Below are 19,017 nucleotides of genomic sequence, written 5' to 3' on the forward strand. Positions count from 1 at the left end.
ATTCTGCTTCCACGTACATTTTCAGAATTACACAGAAAGCTCTAAAATGACAGGTTGAGAAGGAAATATTGAACTAATATTACCCTCCCAAACTGACATTCTCTCATACAGCCTGAAAACGACTGCGTGTGGACATGCCTTCCCACTATTTTTCGCATCCCCACCATCCCAGTTTCCTGTGATGGCCATTATTGATACCCACTCCCACCATTTCCGCTTCCTGTGATGGCTATTATCAATACCCACCCCTGCCATTCCCACATCGTGTGATGGTCATCATCGATACTTTGTCAGTGTGGCTCTCTTAAATGGTTAGGCTCCTGACACGTTTTCTGAATGTTCAGTCAGAAAATATCCCCAGACAGTGTTATACAATGTTGCGTTAGTCATTCATAGGGTAGGGAGACAAGAAGTGACTCAAATGCAGGATGGCAGTTGTTTTTCATCTGTCTCTGGCATTCTTCCAATTACGTAGGATGATGGATAATGCAGCCAACCAAATCCTTTGGGGATGGGGTAGCTTCATATGGTGCATTTTTGCAGATGTCTGAAGACACCAATCTGTGAGGACTGCTAGGCAGTAAACAATGTTTTGCATTGATCAAAAACAATGGCTCATTTGTGAGCAATACCTAATAATTCACTAGACATTGTGCTCACTTTAGCACTGAGAAATTCTTTTAATCACTGCTTAACTTTTCAGTAAAAATAATAGCAGAGACCTGGGGCGGGATTCTCCGACCCCCTGCGGGGTGGGCGAATCGCCGGGGGTTGGCGCGAATCGCGCCCCCGCCGTCCTCCTAATTCACCCGCCCCCAAAAATTGCCCCGGCGTGAGTCGCGTCGCCCTCCTCGGAGAATGGCGGGTTCTGGTGCGACTCAATAGGCCCCAGGGCTGACCGAATTCTCCGGCCCGCGATGGGCCGAAGTCCTGCCCGTTCTTTGCCAGTCCCGCTGATGTAAATTAGAGTATGTCCCTTACCGGCGGGACCTGGCGGCGCAGGCGGGCTCCGGGGTTCTTGGGGGGGATCTGTCCCCAGGAGGTGCCCCCTCGGTGGCCTGGCCCGTGGTCGGGGCCCATCAATCTGCGGGTGGGCCTGTGCCATGGGGGCACTCTATTGTTCCGCACCGGAGGCCGTGGTCCTCCGCCATTCCCGGTGCGGAAGCAAATCCCTCTGCGCATGCACGGGGATGACACCAGCACGTGCTGGCGCTCCCGCGCATGCGCTGACTCGTGCCGGCCGGCAGAGGCCCTTCAGTGCTGATTGGCGTGGCGCCAAGCCCTTTCCCGCCTGGGTGCCAACCACTCTGGGGCGGGCCTAGCCCCTGAAGGTGCAGAGGATTCCGCACCTTTGGGGCGGAGGATTCCGCACTTTTGGGGCGGCCCCACACCGGAGTGGTTCACGACACTCCGTCCCACCGGGACCCACCGCCCCGCTGGGTAAGGGAGAATCCCGCCCCTGATGTCAGGTAACAGGAAAGTTGCAAATTAAGTCAAGCAGAAAAGTTGTAAAAGGGAAAAAGGTTGCAGAAGACAAATAATCTCGCGAGTCAGCAGGACAGATACTGGCGTGAAGCTAACTTTCTACATCAAGTAAGAAACATGCTCTTTATGTTTCTAATGATACATGAACTGAAGTTGAACTGATTGTATCAAGTGACATCTTCTGCATGTTTTGTCCACTGCTTCACTCCAGTTTATAAACCAAACCAAAGAATGATTTGCCCAAAATAAAATAGAAACTGCTGGAAAAACTCTACAGGTCTGGCAACATCTGTGGAAAGAAAAACAGGGCTAACATTTTAAAGTGGCTTGGACTCTTTTTCAGAACTCAAGACATTAACTTTATTAACTAAGAGACATTGGGCTGGATTCTACCTGCCAGCCCACCACAAGATCGCCATGGGCAGGGCGCGGACCATGTAAAGGTCCATTGACATCGGGTGGGAATTTCCAGTTGCCAGGTGGGCACGGCCGGAGAATCCCGTCCATTGATAATGTTGACAAAACTGAAAAAATAAAATCAGCTCTTTCCCCAAGAACGAGCTGGTTCTTCACGGAGTTCAGAAAGCCAATCACAATTGTGCAAAAGTGAGCATCTTTGTGGATTGATTAACGATGGAAAAGTGGACCGATTCCTTTGCTTCATTTATATCCTGCCCATCATAAATATCATATGCATATTGGGTCAGTTCCAAATATATACCAATGATGCTGAACTCCACTTTCAGCACTTCAAAACAACCTCAGCACTTCAAAACAACCTCAGCTACCACTACGCTGCAATATTGTCTGTCCAACATCAAATTATGTTTTTATAACTTTATTTCAGCTTCTTCTCACTAATCAAGGTCTTGCAAAGCCTTGACATTGTTAACCCCGACCTGAACTTCAAACCCACATGGTCTCCAGTAGCAAATCACTTACTTCTATCTCTGCAACAATGGTGACCTCCACCCCTGCTTAAGCTTCTTTTCTGCTGAAATCTTTATACATGCTTTTGTCACCTTGGTCTATTCTTCCAATAATTCCTTGTTGATATTCTTCTGCCCATACTCCATGAACTCCAACTCAGAAAAAATTCAGCAGCTTAATCTCTGCTCGTGAAGGTACATTGGCTCCTCGTTTCTCAGTGCATGAAATATAAAATCTTCATCCCTGTTTTTAACTATATCCATGGCCTTGCTTGATACTATCACTGCATCTTCCTCCAGATATAATAGGAGCAGATGATCATCATTTGGCCCCTTGAGCCTGTTCCGCCATTCAATAAGACCATGGCTAATATGATGTCGCCTTCACTCCACTTTCCTACCTAACCCCACTACCCTTGACTTCTTTGTAGATCAAAAATCTATCTAACTGAACATTGAATATAGCAAACCACTTACTTCTATCTCTGCAACAATGGTGACTTCCACCCCTGCTTAAGCTTCTTTCCTGCTGAAATCTTTATACATGCTCCAGCCTCCACTGCTCTCAGGAGAAGAGAATTCCAAACGCTACAATCATCTGAATGAAATTCCTCATCTCCATCTTAAATAGGACACTCTTTAGTTTGAAACTATGCCATCTAATTCTAGATTCCACCATGAGAAGAAACATTCTCTCAACATCCACCTTGTCAAGCCACTCAGAATGTTACGCGTGTCAATAACATCATCTCTCATTCGCCTCAACTCCATGTATCAGCTCAACCCGCTCAAAGTTTCATCATAAGACAACCCCTTTATCCCAGGAATGAACCCGAGCTTCGTCTGAACTGTTTTCAATGCAAATGTACCATCCTTAAGTAAGGAGACTGAAACTGTACACAGTACTCTTAAGTGAGGTCTCACCAATGCCCTGTACGGTTGCAACAAGATTTTCCTACTTTCATACTCCATCCTCCTTGCACTAAATGCCAACATTTGGGGCTGGTTTAGCACAGTGGGCTAAACAGCTGGCTTGCAATGCGGAACAACGCCAGCAGCGCGGGTTCAATTCCCGTACCAGCCTCCCCGAACAGGCGCCGGAATGTGGCGACTAGGGGCTTTTCACAGTAACTTCATTGAAGCTTACTTGTGACAATAAGCAATTATTATTATTATTACTACATTCCATTTGTCTTCCTAATTTGCTTCCCATCAATCCTTCAGTCTTACAACTCCAACCTTTCTATTCACTCTCCCTTCTTTCACCCGATTACTGGCAGTGCCAATAGCTAGCTCAGCCCTGCTGCTTGGAACTCCTAAACTCTGCACTCTCCTCCTTACAAAAACCCATCTTTTCATGGAAGTCTTCAAACATCATTCCACTGGGAAACAAATATTCTAATTCCCATTTTTACTTAACACTCAACTGATTAATTTTAGAGCCACCGTTTCAGCCAGTTCCTGCCCCACTGAACCTATTTCTTCAAAACCCTCCCCCCCCCACCCCCAAAGTCTCTTCCCACCTAAATCCATGACTCTTCTGACGCCAGAACACATTTCAAAACCCGAACCACCACCTTTTCACTATGGACATCTATCTCTCGACACCTCCATCTCCGACCAGGGACAGTCGGAGGAGGGTTAGCTATTTCTTCCTTGAAGAGACCCAACCACTCACCATTCACCACCACCCTCCCCTGCCTGGCTTGACTTGTTCTCTCTTGTAAACAATTTTGCCTTCAATTTTCGTCTCGTGAACAATTTCTCCTTTAATTTGCCTCCAAATAAAAGGTGTTGCTCTCGGTACCTAATTATGCCTGTTCTTTTGAAGGGTATGTGGATTTTGCCTTGTGTTCTAGTCCTGCTCAGGCCTCATCTCCCAATGCCTTCTCGGGTACAGTGAGGACTGTATCTGTACCACTTCATGCTCTCAACTCGAAATGGAAAACCTCAACTTTGCTTCCAATTTCTGCCTTTCTTTCATTATCACCTGACTAATTTCCCACACCTTCCATCCTTCCTTGACTTCGGTCTCCATTTCTGGAGATTAGTGTCTATTAATATTCATTAGAAGCTCAACTTCCACAGTTACCTCGACTACACTTCCTCTCGCCCTGCTTCCTGTTCTCAGTTTCTCAGTCTCCCTTGCATCTGTTTCAACAATGCAACCTTTGACAATGTGGCTTTTGATACATCATCCTTTCTCCTTAACTTAGGATTCCCCTCCAGTGTGGCTGACAGGGCATTCAGCCATGTCCGCACTTCTGGTCTCACCACTCCCTTCCCTCCCAGAAATGTAATATGATTTCCCCTTTTCACCCTACCATCCTCCATATTGCAAAGATTATCCTCTGCCAATTCTGCCATCAGCAGCATGATGCTACCACCAAACACATCTTCCCTTCGCCTGTCAGCGTTCCAAAGGGACTGTTCCCTCCATGAAACTCTGGTCCACTAATCAATCATCCCAATACCTCATCTCCTCACAGCATCTTCCCATGCAATCATAGGAGGTGTAACACTGGATCTTTTACTTTCTCTCTACTCACAATCCAACACCTCTAACCCTCTGAAGCAGCAATTTACTTGTACTTCTTTCAATTTAGCATACTTTATTTTCTGTTCACAATGCGGAGGCCACTACACTGGAAAGACCAAATGGAGGTTATTCCGCTCGTCCTCTAGCATGACCCTGACCTCCTGGTTGCTTGCCATTTTGAATTATCACACTTGGTTCTCAAGCTCACATTTCCGTCTTCAGCCTGCTATGTTCCAGTGAAGCTCAACAAGTTCTAGGGACAGCATCTCATCTTCTGATTAGGCACTTTACATCTTTCTGGATTCAACATTGCATTCAATAACTTTAGGCCATGAACTCTTGCTTTGAGATTGAGGTACTTTTTTTTTTGCAACATGCTATTTTAATCTTGTTTTCGCTTTCAGACAGAGCTGCTAAATATTCTGCCATTCACACTCGCTGTAGACAAATGCCGTTTTTTTACTACAACCATTACCATTTGCTTTGCCTTTTGTTCTATGATATCTCTCCCATTTAATCTCCCTCGTGCTCTCCCTATCCCAGCCCTTCTCTATTGTTCTTCCAGCTCCTGCACCCTTTCAACAGCATAAAACCCATCGGATCTTCAGAACCAAAAACAGAGAGTCAAATTCAATTCGAAAAATTAACTCTTTCTTTTCCTCTGTGTGCCAGAACCGAAGTATTTCCAGCACTTATTGCATTTTTAGTCAATGGTGCTTTTAGTCTTTTTATTACAGTATAGGTCTTAAAACTTTTCAGTCATTCACAGGTAGATCACATTTCCTTTTACAAGTGATTGGTATCTCAGAGGATTGTAACAATGGACTTCCATGCGTGCCATGTTAATTGAATGAATTATGATCAAGTGTCTGCAGGTGGGGGCACTCATCTGGTAATGACTTGTGCATGTCAGAGGGGCTGGATTAGATCATAAGCACCCAAAACAGCATTTCTATTTAATTTTGATAAGTTTTTAGTTACAATACGCTAAAGACTTGATCATTTGTTGTTGTGATTGCTCAGGAGAGAATAAAGAGATACCTATTGAAACTGGTGGTGGGTCGCAGAGATCGGAGCTATGCGTTCTTAATATTTCACTCTGTGAATAAATTTAAAACAGACTAAAGTTTGACTTTTGGTCCCTTCCTTCACCAACTGGTTTGAAGAAATTTAACACAGTAACAAAAGAAAGTTGCTGAAAGGTGAAGGTTGGTAACTAAGAATTATTTCTCCAGACAGAAGATTAAATCAGAGCAGCTTGTGTGAAGAATGGCCAAAAGCAAGTCTAAATGTCAGGGTATGATTACCTGCCAATGCTCTCAAAGTCTGAACGAATCTTACGCTTTGGCAGGTGGGTAGATTTAAAATATGCTTGCAGTTGGCACTTCGGACTAAAGCAAGGATATTTGCAAGTTAAATACAACTAGGTGATACAGACATTGAAGTTGGTCGTTCAACAGCCGGAAAATTTTGAAAACCTTTTTGCTCTTTTGGTCACATATACACCAGAGTATAGATCAATTAACATAAAAGCCAGTGGGCAATGCTTTTCAGAGAGACATCTTCTGAAACTGCAAAATACAAGGCAGATGCCGAAGGAAAACTATGGAAACTAAATAAATGTGTCCAGGCCTGAATGATGCTTGCAGGGTATTTTTCAGAGATAGCTATACTGCCTTCAAGAAATAAATCCCGGCATGTTTTATTTGCATCATAAAGGAAACCTGTCACGCATCTTCAGAATGTATTTTGATGATTTGCAAGGTTTTTCTGCAGAATTTGAGAATGTGTGTTATAATAAGATTAGAATAGAATCTATAAATGGATGTAGGGCTTCTGGGGCTTTCAAATATTTTGGTTGAGGTATTAAGCAGAACAGCTTTAAATCACCAATCCTACTTAGACAATGTTATTCCCATCCCAGGAAATTGTGCTAGTCCTCACAGAATGATGATGTCGTATCTAAAAAGACAGAGCAATTGTGAAGCTGAATTGGTCAGTTGAACCAGGTGGACATTCTGGTTTCACCAGATGTTAATTTTGAGGTGTTGGAATTAAGTACTATGATGAAACAGCCTAAAATAGAGAATATTTCAAGGGTAAATACAATATGGAAAAAATATAATCTGGAAAAATGAGTTCCCATCCCAAGGTTACTCAAAGAAAATGCAATTAATCATCAAGAGTGATGCTTCACATGCCGCATGATAGTTTGTTTTCATTCATTTCGGTGTGGGTGGCACTGGCTAGGCCAGCATTGATTACCAATCCCGAGTTGCCCTTGAGAAGGTTGTGGTGAGCTGCCTTATTGAACCACTACAGTCCCTGAGACATAGGTACACCCACAGTGCTGTTAAGGAAAGAATTCCAGGATTTTGACCAAGCAACAAAATCCTTGAATCCTGTTATTTATAGTCCAGCTGGCCCGATGTTCTGGTCAATGACAGAGGGTCCACCCACTGCTGACTGCGATTTAAACAGCACATTTACCATTTTATATTGCAACCGTTGCAGCTTTGGTGACAGCTCCAGCAAAAATTCAGCGAGAGTCGGGAGGCATAGCACAGGGTGCAATTCCAGCCCAGTCACGCCCTCTTTATCATCATGAACTGACGACACACCACTTCTTCACCAACTTCCACCATTTAAAATTGACCTATCCACCCCGACACATCACAGACTTCCCATCACAGACAGTGCTCACCTCTCGGACAATGCTGAACCCTCCCCCACCTCCGGCAATGCTCACTCCCGCCGCTCAAGCCCTGATAATTCCAAAATGTTCACCCCTCCCTCATCTCCTGTCAATGTTCACCTCCCTCCTCACGGAAATCCTCAACCTCAGACAATGTTCAACCCACTCACAGTCCAATAACGCTAACTCCCCCTCACCAATGTTCACCCCCCATCGCTAATACTCATCCATTTCACTGCTAAACAATATTCCAAGCTCCATTCCCCTCTGACAATATTCACTCACTTCCACTCCCCCAACAATGGTCCAGCCTCCTCTCTCTTCCCCACGCCCCCCCTCCCCCTCCCCCACGTACACCGAACAATGGTCCAGCCTCCCTCGTACACCCTGATAAAGCTCCAGTTAGGTCAGAGGTGAGCACTGTTGTGGTTGCCATGGATGCCAAAGGCTTTGACAACCCAGCCGATTTGTTTACAGAGGTACACTCCTGAGCAGGCTTCACCCCTGCCATGAAAAGCTTGAAGTAAATCAGTTGAAAAACCAGAATAGCTATGGGGTAAACAGCCCAATTTCTGTAGTTCTGACTATCTGATCCCACTGTTATAGCAAATCACAGATAGCATAAAAACAGCAATTGGAAGTTTAACCTTCCTGTGCAAGTTTTGCACGCGTGCTTGTGGGCTGCCTTAGGCTCCAGAGGCACATCATAGACATTTGCTACTCCCTAATATTGGAAGATTTGGGCCGATATATTTAATGGGTGACGATGGGAAATGTCCATCAGCTTTGGAAGCTTAAAAAATAAAAAGGGTTGTTATAAATACTTTTGTTGCTAAACACTGGCAGTGAATATGGAATTCTATTTGTCAAAAATGTTAAGATTCTGTACAGCGGGCATACTGACGTTTGTATACGGTAAAGATCCTTCCAGTTGATTCCCTTATTTCCCCTTTAGTTTTGCAATTATCATTTTGAGCCATAGATGCATAATGTCAAGCAGCAGAGCGGAGGAACTCAACATAATGTATGGTGTTGCCAGCTTTGGACAGCAATACCAAGACTTTTCGCTACCCAAGAGATGGGGTGGGACTCGGTTTGATTGATCAGCTGATGGCTAATGATTTGGCCAAAAGGTTGTATTCTGCCTCGTAACAGGTGGTGATTGGGTTCTGCTCGAGTTGAAGGAGTTTCAGAGACCTAAGGAGCTTAATTTGATTCCTGGAAGTGCTGGGACAAGGATTTGCTCCTTCTCCTGAAAGGCTACCAGCGAGTTGATGCATTTCTGAAACTGCAGAAACCTAACTGAATCTACAGTGAAAACCTCGAACTGAAAGCCTGGCCTGAAGCAAAGGTGTTAGAAACAACACCTGAAACAAAGACTCTATCCTTTTACATATGATTTTCACCCCTCTCTTCCATCTGTGTTTGTCGGTCTTGTGTGTGTGTGTATATAGAGTTGATGGGGGGGCAAATTAAAGTGGGGGAAGGGGGTTAGGAATTAGATAATAGTTAACCAGTTGTTTTTGTTGCATATTTCATTATAGTTATTTTGTAAAGTAATTGTGTTTAAATTTACAAACCTGGCGACTATAATTATTGGGCAGACAAGGGTTAAAGACTTTGGGTATTTTTCTAAGAATTATTGATTAATAATAAGAATTATATTAATAATCTTTATTATTGTCACAAGGAGGCTTACATTAACACTGCAATGAAGTTACTGTGAAAAGCCCCTAGTCGCCACACCTGTTCGGGTACACGGAGGGAGAATTCAGAATGTCCAATTCACCTAACAAGCACATCTTTCAGGACTTGTGGGAGGAAACCGGAGCACCCGGAGGAAACCCATGCAGATACGGGGAGAACATACAGACTTCGGACAGACAGTGACCCAAGCCAGGAATTGAACCTGGATCCCTGGCGCTGTAAAGAAACAGTGCTAACCACTGTGCTACCGTGTTCAATTGTGTTGCAACTCCGGGTCAAGTGGGGCTAGAATTGATTACGCGCCAGCCAGGGTGTCGCAACAATACTCATTGAATTTTATGGCAATATTAATTTATTGTGGTACAAAGTACGCTCTACAAAAAGTGAGTGAGGAAAGTTCATGGATTGACCTTGCTGGCTTAAAACAAATGCTGAAGAGAAAGGAAATCTCAAAAATTAACTGTTGGTATTGTTTTATAAACGTAAATGTATGTATAACAAAACAGACCAGTCAATTTAACCTTAGTGGCGGAACTACTTATAGAAACTGTAATCCGGGACAAAATTACGTCACTCGGACTAGTGTGGATTAATTAAGGAAAGCCAGCAAGGGTTTGTTAAAGGCATGTCTAACGAATACAAAAGTAAAGCATGGCGGATATTGGAAATCTGAAATAAAAACAAGAACACTCCGAACTGACGAAAGGTCATCTTGACCTGAAACATGTTACTGTTTCTCACCACAGATGCTGTTTTTACCTGAGTATTTCCAGCATTTTGTTTTTATTTCGTGTTTAACTAACTAGAGTTTTTGTGGAGGCCACAGAGGGGGGTTTCTCAGTGTAGTGAGGTGTAAATACATTTCTAAAAGGTGTTTGATAAACTGCCACTTCAGCAAAGTGTGAGGCCCGTAAATAAAATGGACAGTGCCAGAATCGATACAAAGTTGGCTGAGAGACAGGAAACAAAGGAGTGCTAAATCTTTCTGGCTGGAGGAAGTTTATAGTGGGATTTCCTCAGGGCACTGGATTGTCATTTTTCTTGACATCATGGGCACGATTCAACGATCGCGGGATTAAGTGTCCGCGCCGTCGCGAAAGCCGTCGCATTTCACGACGGCGCGAAACGGGCGCGGGCAGTAGGGCTTCTGGCACTCACAGGGGGCCAGCATGGCACAGGAGCGGTTCACGCCTCTCCAGCCTTACATCCTGGCGCAGACTGGGGGCGGCGCCAACCCGCACATGCGCGGTGGCGAAGTACCAACCGACGCATGCGCAGTAGACTCGAGGAACGCTCCGGCCCCGAAGCAACATGGCGCGGGGGTTCTGGGGCCGGAAGCGCAACAAAGTAGGCCCGGGGAGAGCGGGGAGGGGGCGAAGAGAGAGGCCGGCCCGCAGATCGGTGAGCCCCGATCACGGGCCAGACCCCATTGGAGGCTCCCGGTGAAAGAGCGCTTTTCCCCGCCCCACAGGCCGCCCCCCAACCCCTCACGCAGAGTTCCCGCCAGCAGCGCCCAGGAGTGAACGGCGCCGGCGGAACTCTGCCGTTTCCACACGGCCGCTCGGCCCATCCGGGCCGGAGAATCGTCGGCCCGGCCGCGGACAGCGACCGCCGGTGCGGCAAACGTGCTGGCGCAAATGACGCCGATTCTCCGCACCTCGAAGAATCGCGCGCTGGCATCGGGGTGGCGTGGCGCGGTTGCGCCGATTCTCCGGCCCGGGGCGGGGCTGGGAGAATTGCGCACAATGACAAGACAACATTTCAAACATTTCAAAATTTGCAGATGGCACAAATCTTTGAAGTACTTTTAACTGTGAGGAGGATAGTGATAGACTTCAAGAACAAATAGGTGGACATGTAGCAGATGAAATTCAATGCAGATATGTGAAAGTGATACATTTTGGTTGGAAGAACGAGGACAGCCATACAAGCTCAAGGGTAAATTCTAAAGCAGTTGAGGGGACAAATGCACAAATTGTTGAAGGTTAGTGGGCAGTGCATGTTGAAAAGTGATTAAAAAGACAAAGGGTTATGGAATTTACATATCAGGGAACAGAATACAAAAACAAGGGAGCTATTAGCTCTGGGGAACTTTTATAAAGCACTGGCTCGGCCTCTACTGGAGTTGTGTCCCCAATACTGGGCATCACATTTTAAGAAGGATTTGAAGTCTTTAGAGAAGGTACAAAAAATAATTATGAGAATGGTTCCAGGGTTGAGGCTTTCCCTACTCATGAGAATTATTATGATCCCAGACCAAAGTGCAACAGTGGCTAGGATACTGGACCGAAATCCCAATACCTTAGTTTATTTGCGCGGAAAGAATGATTCACTCGGAGAGAGCTGGCATCAAGAAATCGGGCTTGGTTATTTTTTAAAACAAAATTTTATTATGAGTACATTAATATTTTTAACTTCATACCCAAAAGATACAGCTTACAATTTACACCTTAAACACTATTACTACTACTCAATTCCCATTAAACGTCAAGAAAATAAATATACAGCTCTCAATCTATCTTGCTTTGTGTGTGGATTGTGGACTCCGCATCAGGCAGATCAGAATTCAGCTCCTCTCTCCAAAGATGTCTCTAAAAAACCCTTCTCTAAAGCTTTTTAACAAATAATGTCTCTCTGCATTCCTTGGCTCCTCCAAGCAATGACCTCATCTCCCCAAACTAGACAAATTATCTCTGCAGGCTGCAAAGCACATTAACTACCCAGGGACTTTCCCTGTCAAACCACAGACCATTAATCCAGATTGAAAAACACATTTCTTTGTCAATTTCACTTTCTGGCTGCCAGAAGCACGCGGGCCCAGCAAAACAGAATTCTTTTTTTTAAAACCGATCATTGCAGTAAAATAAGCTCTAACCCCGGGCTTTTAGCCCTTAAATTGCACAATACTTAGAATCCAATGTTCTTAAAGTCTTCCAATCGTCATACCTCTCCCTTAAAAAAAATGCACCAATGTAAACAGATGGCTTCATTTTTCTAAAAGCCTTTAAACGTTAAACATTTCTTAAGATTACATTTTTTAAGATTACATATATCTTGTACTCTATATGATCTATCATTTTACATTTATAAAAAGGCAAACATCCACATGAATAAATCAGCAATCACATTTTCTCTTCCTGCCACATGTACAATTCGTAAATTAAACAGACGTAATAATAAACACCATCTGAATAGTGTTGCATTTGGTATTTTAAATTTGTCCAAGAAATTTAATGGATCATGATCCGTATATACAATTGTGTCAGATAAATTGTTCCTAACATAAATGTTAAAATGCCATTCAAAACTCAAGGTCTCCTGTTGCTGGTCGAATATTTCTTTTGGTGAATGTGGAGTTTCCTAGAAAAATCCCCGATTGGCCTTTCAATTCCTTCATCATCTTCCTGCAGCAGTACATCACCAACACCTACATCACTTGCATCAATTGCCACCGTAAATGGTTCAGCATAATTAGGTGCAAACAATACTGGTGCGGTGGTTAACACAGCCTCCACATTATCGAATGCCTCCTGACATTGACGTCCGCTGAAGTTGTGTGTTTAATTTTGTGTTTTTATTTTAAAGAAGTTCAGTCAGGGGAACAAGCACGCTGCTGAAATGTGGCATGACTTTCTGGTAGAAACTACTCATCCTCAGAAATCTCAGTGCATCTCTCCTAGTTGATGGTAATTCTCCAATAGCTTTCATCTTCACATTCAGTGGAGCCATCTGACCATGTCCAAAGGTATGGCCTAAGAAGGTGAATTTGCAAATTTGCTCAGCCAAATTTACCACCAAACCAGCTTCCTTTAATCGATTAAATAATTGTTTTAAATGTTCCAAATGCTCCTTCCATGTTTCACTGAACACCATCAAATCGTCAATGTATACTGCACAATTGTTTAGACCAAGATTACCTTGTTGGTTAATCTTTGAAATGTGATTGGTGCATTCTTCATTCCAAATGGCATGACTTAAATTGGTACAGACCATTTGGTGTCACAAAAGCCAAAACTTCCTTCGCCCTGTCTGAAAAAAGTACTTGCCAATATCCTTTAAGTAACGTTTGGTAACAAAATGTGCTTTTCCCATCTTTTCAACAGTCTTCCAAACGAGGAATAGGGTACGAATTTGACTTTGTAACTGCGTTGACCTTTCTATAGTCCACATATGATTGTTATGTTCAATCGGTTTTGCTACCATGACAATCAGTGAGTTTGTTTTTAGTGGATTGAGCTTGTATGAATGTTGTTGATTGAGATTAGCATTTCCTATATCTACGTCACCTAAAATTACTTTTGTACTTCCCAATTTATTCCCAAATACAGCTCTATGTGACTGTAATAATTCTTTTAGATCATTTTGATTTTCTTCCAAAAGATAACTCAATTTATTCCATTTTTTAAAATACTTCCTTACTATTCAATTTAATTTGAGAAATGTCAAATTTAGAATCGTCTGGATTTATCCTTGAGTAAAACAAATATTTCCTCCTTCTTTCCTTCTGTATCCAAATACCTTTTGACATGTCACACTCTAGTTTCCCTTCTGTCTGGCGTTCTTATCAAATAACTCATCTCAATTAATTTCCTTTCAATTTGGTAAGGCCCACTAAATCTTGCTTTTAATGGTTCACCTACTATTGGTAATACTGGTACTTTCTCCACACTACAAATTATTGATTTCTTACCGCCTCTTTTTTCATCTCATGTGACAAATTTTAAATATTTCCTAGCCATCTCATCAGCCCTAGGTAATCTCTCCCTAAGGTTTGACACATAGTTCAACGTAGTCTCCGACCGTTGACTCACCAATTTCTCGGTCATCAATTTAAGTCCTCTCACCTCAGTGACCAAAAATCAATTTGAATGGACTGAATTTAGTTGATTCATTAGGTGTATCCCTAATTGCAAATAATACAGATGGAATTATTTTTCCAATCCTCTGGATATTCCTGACTATCGGCCCTCAACATGATCTTTAGAGTTTGATATCATCTTAATGCCCCTCGTAATTCCAGATGGTACGCCGTTGAGTTAAACTGCTTTATTCCTAATCCATCAATACCTTTCTTGAACAACAGACATAAAATTGGTCTCCTGATGAATTTCTTTTGGTAATCCGTATCTATAAAAAAATTTGATTAACTCCTCTACAACCCTCTCAGATGAATGTTTCTTAATAGAATTGCCTCCTAAAATCTAGTAGATACATCCATTATGGTCAACAGATACTGATTCCCACTTTTTGTTTTATGCAGGGATCCCAGACAATCAATTGAGACCCGAGTAAAAGGTTCTTAAAATGCTGGAATGGGTGTTAAAGATGCTGGTTTGATTACTACCTGAGGTTTCCCCATTACCTGACATATGTGACAAGCACAGCAAAATTCAACCACATCCTTATGCAGTCCAGGCCAATAAAAATGTATTTGTATTTTTGCTTGAGTTTCCCTTACTCCTAAATGACCTCCTATTGGGCCTCATGCGCTACCCGTAAAATGTCATTTCTATAACCCACCGGTAATACTAATTGATGAACTTCTACCCATTCCTCATCTGTTTGAATATGTAAACGTCTCCATTTTCTCATGAATACATTATTTCTAATGTAATAACACTCAGGTATACACTCAGATTCCATTTCCGTATATCCTTTGTGATACAACAGCTTTATGTCTCAATCTTTCTGTTGTAATTCAACTTCCTTGAACTAAAGACAGCCGCTTCATCCACCTCATGCTCATGTTCTGTACTAACCATCTGATCAAACATGGTTTCTGACAACTGAACCTTAGTCTCCCTATCAGTACTCCTCAAGTTCTCTTCCTCCTGTCTCAAACTATGGCTTTTTGATGTGGTTACCACACAATTAGGAAAAACTCCCGAATATACTTCTTGCAACATCTCAGTTGTTTGACTTTCCACTGGATTTTTAGCCACAGTAGTTCCCGGAGTAGTTAATTAGAGGCATTGGGTTATTGTGTGACTGTATTGATTAACATTGTTTAAGGGTAATTGTAAGCTATTTTTTTTGTGTAATGTTAAAGATGTTTTAATTCTGTGTAAAGTAATAAAGTTTGTTTTAATATACCATAGCTCCTGGAGTGAGATATCCTTTCCTCACTGTCTTACAAAACTAAGGATAAAAGCAAATTACTGCGGATGCTGGAATCTGAAACCAAAAGAGAAAATGCTGGAAAAGCTCAGCAGGTCTGGCAGCATCTGTAGGGAGAGAGAAGAGCTCGCGTTTTGAGTCCGGATGACCCAGGATATACAACATTCTTTGAACTGCTGTTCTCGCCGCATCCTGAAAGACACACTCAGTGGCCATGCGACTCCACTTTGACAAAGGGTCATCTGGACTCGAAACGTCAGCTCTTTTCTCTCCCTACAGATGCTACCAGACCTGCTGAGATTTTCCAGAATTTTCTCTTTTGCTTACAAAATTAGGTCTGGGATCATAATACCAATCTATGATTGTGTAATTATTTGGGGCCTCGAGAAGTGGGGTGTCTCACAATATAATGTTTTGTGCAGAATATGGTGGCTTGCGGTTTAATTTTTGAAATGCCCAATCGTGAAATTAATCCAAATGTTTTTGGAGGGAATCAGCAGTCACGCTACTGGATTTAGGAGATGGTGGCTTGGTGGTAATGTCACTGGACGAGTAATCCAGAGGCCAGGCTAAAATCCTGCACCAAGTCCCACCACGTGAGCTGGTGGAATGTTCAATAATTAATTGGGAATTGAAAAGCTAGTGTTCGTAATAGTGATCATGAAACCATGGTTAATTGTTGTAAAAACCCATTTGGTTCACTAATGCCCTTTAGGGAAGGAAATCTGCCGCCCTTACCTGATTGTCTCTTAACTGCCCTCTGAAATGGCCCAGCAAGTCTCTCAGTTAAAGGGCAATTATGGATGGGCAACAAATGCTGGCCTTGCCAGTGATGCCCCCATTCTCTGAAATATTAATTTTTGCAAAATGCAGTAATCATTAAGCCAAACCTTGTACATCAAATAGTTTGCAAGTTAAAGCGTTTGGCCCTACCAGCAGCACACATCTGGACACACAATACTGAAAAAAGTTCACAATGTCTACTTATTGTGCAGTGAATGTGCGCTAATCAAACTAAGTAAATGAGCTGGGGGGGGGAGGGGGGGGGGGGGATAATTTAGTTCATAGGTAAGTTTTCCGAATGAATACTTGAGTTGACAGACCGTATTCAAAGTCATCAATTCAGTTAGTAGCTGCAAACGTACCAGAAAGGTATTCCCACAATGTCCACACACCACACGTGTGCCTTCAGGTTGCACTGGTAGGGCAGGCTGAGCAGGTTGTTCTTCTGGTATCAGCATTACTGGACCCAAATTAATTATGCGTCTGCTGTGGGAAACAAGTGCTGTATTAGATATTGCATAATGATCTCACAGCTCTCACAACATTTATCACTTGTTATGGCCATTGTTATGGAATGATTCCTTTGCATAAAATTCACAAATCCCAAAATTTAGTTCAACAATAAATAAATTATGTAAAAATGACAACTAATGCTGCTTTTAGTTTTTTCCAGATTACAATTCGTACATTTGCTTGAAATAATCTTTAATTGCATTGGGAATAAGAATAGAATCAGCTGCTGTGCCTAATATAGTATACTGGCACCTCACAACTAATCCTGGAATGCGAGCACTGAACTAAGTGTATCAACAGTATTCAAGCCTTTCTGAACAATTTTGGCTTTCTTAACTCAGGAGATAATCTTCTTCAGCGATCACTCGCTAACAGGTATGATTGTCCAGTTTGTGTTACTGGTCATGGGTTCTATGGGTCCTCGCATAGCTGACGAGCCGCATCGGAGAGCCACATCTTCAACCGTACACTTGGCAGGTGTTTCCGGGAAGTGGGTCAGTTTGTAGACTTCAGATCACTGGTATTTCATTCTCAGGCAATTTTCCTCCACTTACCATCGGATGTCCTCGAGGAATTGCGCCCCTTCAATTAGGAGGTTCCGCCAAGTAGGTCTCTTCTGAGTAGGACTCTCCTAGTCATTGATGTCCATGTTGCATTTCTTGAGGAAAGCCTTAGGATGCCTTTGAAGGACTTCTTTTATCCTCCTCTTGTTCGGGAGCCTTATTTGAGCTGGGCGAAGATGATTTGCTTTGGCAGTTGGGACTCTGACATCCTAAGCACAGGGATGTCGTAGTCGGAAAAGTCTCTCATTCTCATACAATCATAGAATTTACAGTGCACAAGGAGGCCATTTGGCCATTGAGTCCACACTAGCTGTTGGAAACAGCACCCTACTTAATCCCACGCCTCCACCCTCCCTGTAACTCAGTAACCCCACCTACCTAACCTTTGTGGACACTAAGGGGCAATTTAGCATGGCCAATCCACCTAACTTGCACATCTTTAGACTGAGAGGGGAAACCGGAGCACCTGGAGGAAACCCTCGCAGACACGGGTAGAATGTGCAAACTCCACACAGACAGTTACCCGAGGCCGGAATTGAACCCGGGCCCTGGAGCTGTGAGGCAGCAGAACGAACCACTGTGCCACCGTACCACCCCGTTGGGCATCTGAAAGCAGCACTCACAGGTTGGACAAGAGGAAAATGTTCCACGTTTTGTAGGGTTTCTCCATTGGAGGGCGAGACTGGATCTTGCCCTGGGAAGGGAAGGTAAAGGACTTAAGAGTCTTCTTGACATTGAGGCTGAGACCAATGCTTCAGCATGCTTCTGTCCAGCATGGTTTGGAGTTTCTCTTTTAGTGGAGATGGAAGTATAGTGAAGTTCCACGAGCGATGTACCCCATTTTTGCAGGTGTATTTGCTCATTATTCAGGCGGGTTCATACATTCCAGGTTCCAAAATACCAGAGTTTAACTTTGATTTTCTGACCGCAGGTAGGTGAGCCTGCTGGATGTGCTTTTCTAGCCAAGATGGAGACGGAGCAGGCTATTTCTGGGGCACCTTTTCTCATACTTTTCCCATGCGGAGTGAACAGAGTGAAACCTGAAGAGGGCTCCTCAAGTCATGAAAAAAGCTGCTGAAACATTCCTGTTCCTATTCCAAGAACGAGACGACTGAATCAAACTTCACTGTCTATGTGCAGGTCCGAAGCTAGGGACTTCCAGATCTCATGGTCCTGCCCCATCATCTCTCACCGCACGGCTCGTCAATGTGGGGGGTGGTGGGATGTGCTGCTTTCCTCTAGATAGATGCCTGATGCAGGGCATCTTTTAACACGGGAATGTTGCACATCAGCAGACACATGGGCCTTGAGCATAGAGCATAGGTCCAGTTCCAGCGCCGAGGGAAACTCGATGACTGGGGATCTCCCTACTACTGCAGCCTTCATCTGCCTTTGCAGCTGTTGATCTCATGGGAGTATCTTCCACCTGATCAGTCATGGAGGACTTGTTTTGGATTGCACCTTCTCTGATTCATCCCCTCCAACCTTACCATCACGGGTGACCCTAGCATTACTCTCCGGATGAACAGAATGTTCAAGCCTCTCCACCATGGCAAGGTGCAATCCAAGGAAAAGACAGGAGACAATAGGACAAATGCTTATGCACAAATTACCTGTATCTAAATTATTTTGTTGCTCCTCCATATTACCTAGTCTCCACATGCATCAAGCAGTGCAATGGCATAG

The 19,017-nt window shown here is 43.4% G+C and overlaps 1 protein-coding gene across 1 annotated transcript in view; it reads right to left on the reverse strand.

Annotated features, from left to right (window-relative positions):
- Positions 1-19,017, reverse strand: part of pip4p2 (phosphatidylinositol-4,5-bisphosphate 4-phosphatase 2) — a 136,208-nt gene that overhangs the window by 38,047 nt on the left and 79,144 nt on the right. The window contains exon 4 of the mRNA XM_072467996.1: positions 16,618-16,741. Coding sequence (XP_072324097.1) covers positions 16,618-16,741 — 124 coding nt within the window. The remainder of the gene's footprint in view (positions 1-16,617; positions 16,742-19,017) is intronic.

Source organism: Scyliorhinus torazame, chromosome 11 (assembly GCF_047496885.1).
Source record: "Scyliorhinus torazame isolate Kashiwa2021f chromosome 11, sScyTor2.1, whole genome shotgun sequence".
NCBI classification, from domain to species: domain Eukaryota; kingdom Metazoa; phylum Chordata; class Chondrichthyes; order Carcharhiniformes; family Scyliorhinidae; genus Scyliorhinus; species Scyliorhinus torazame.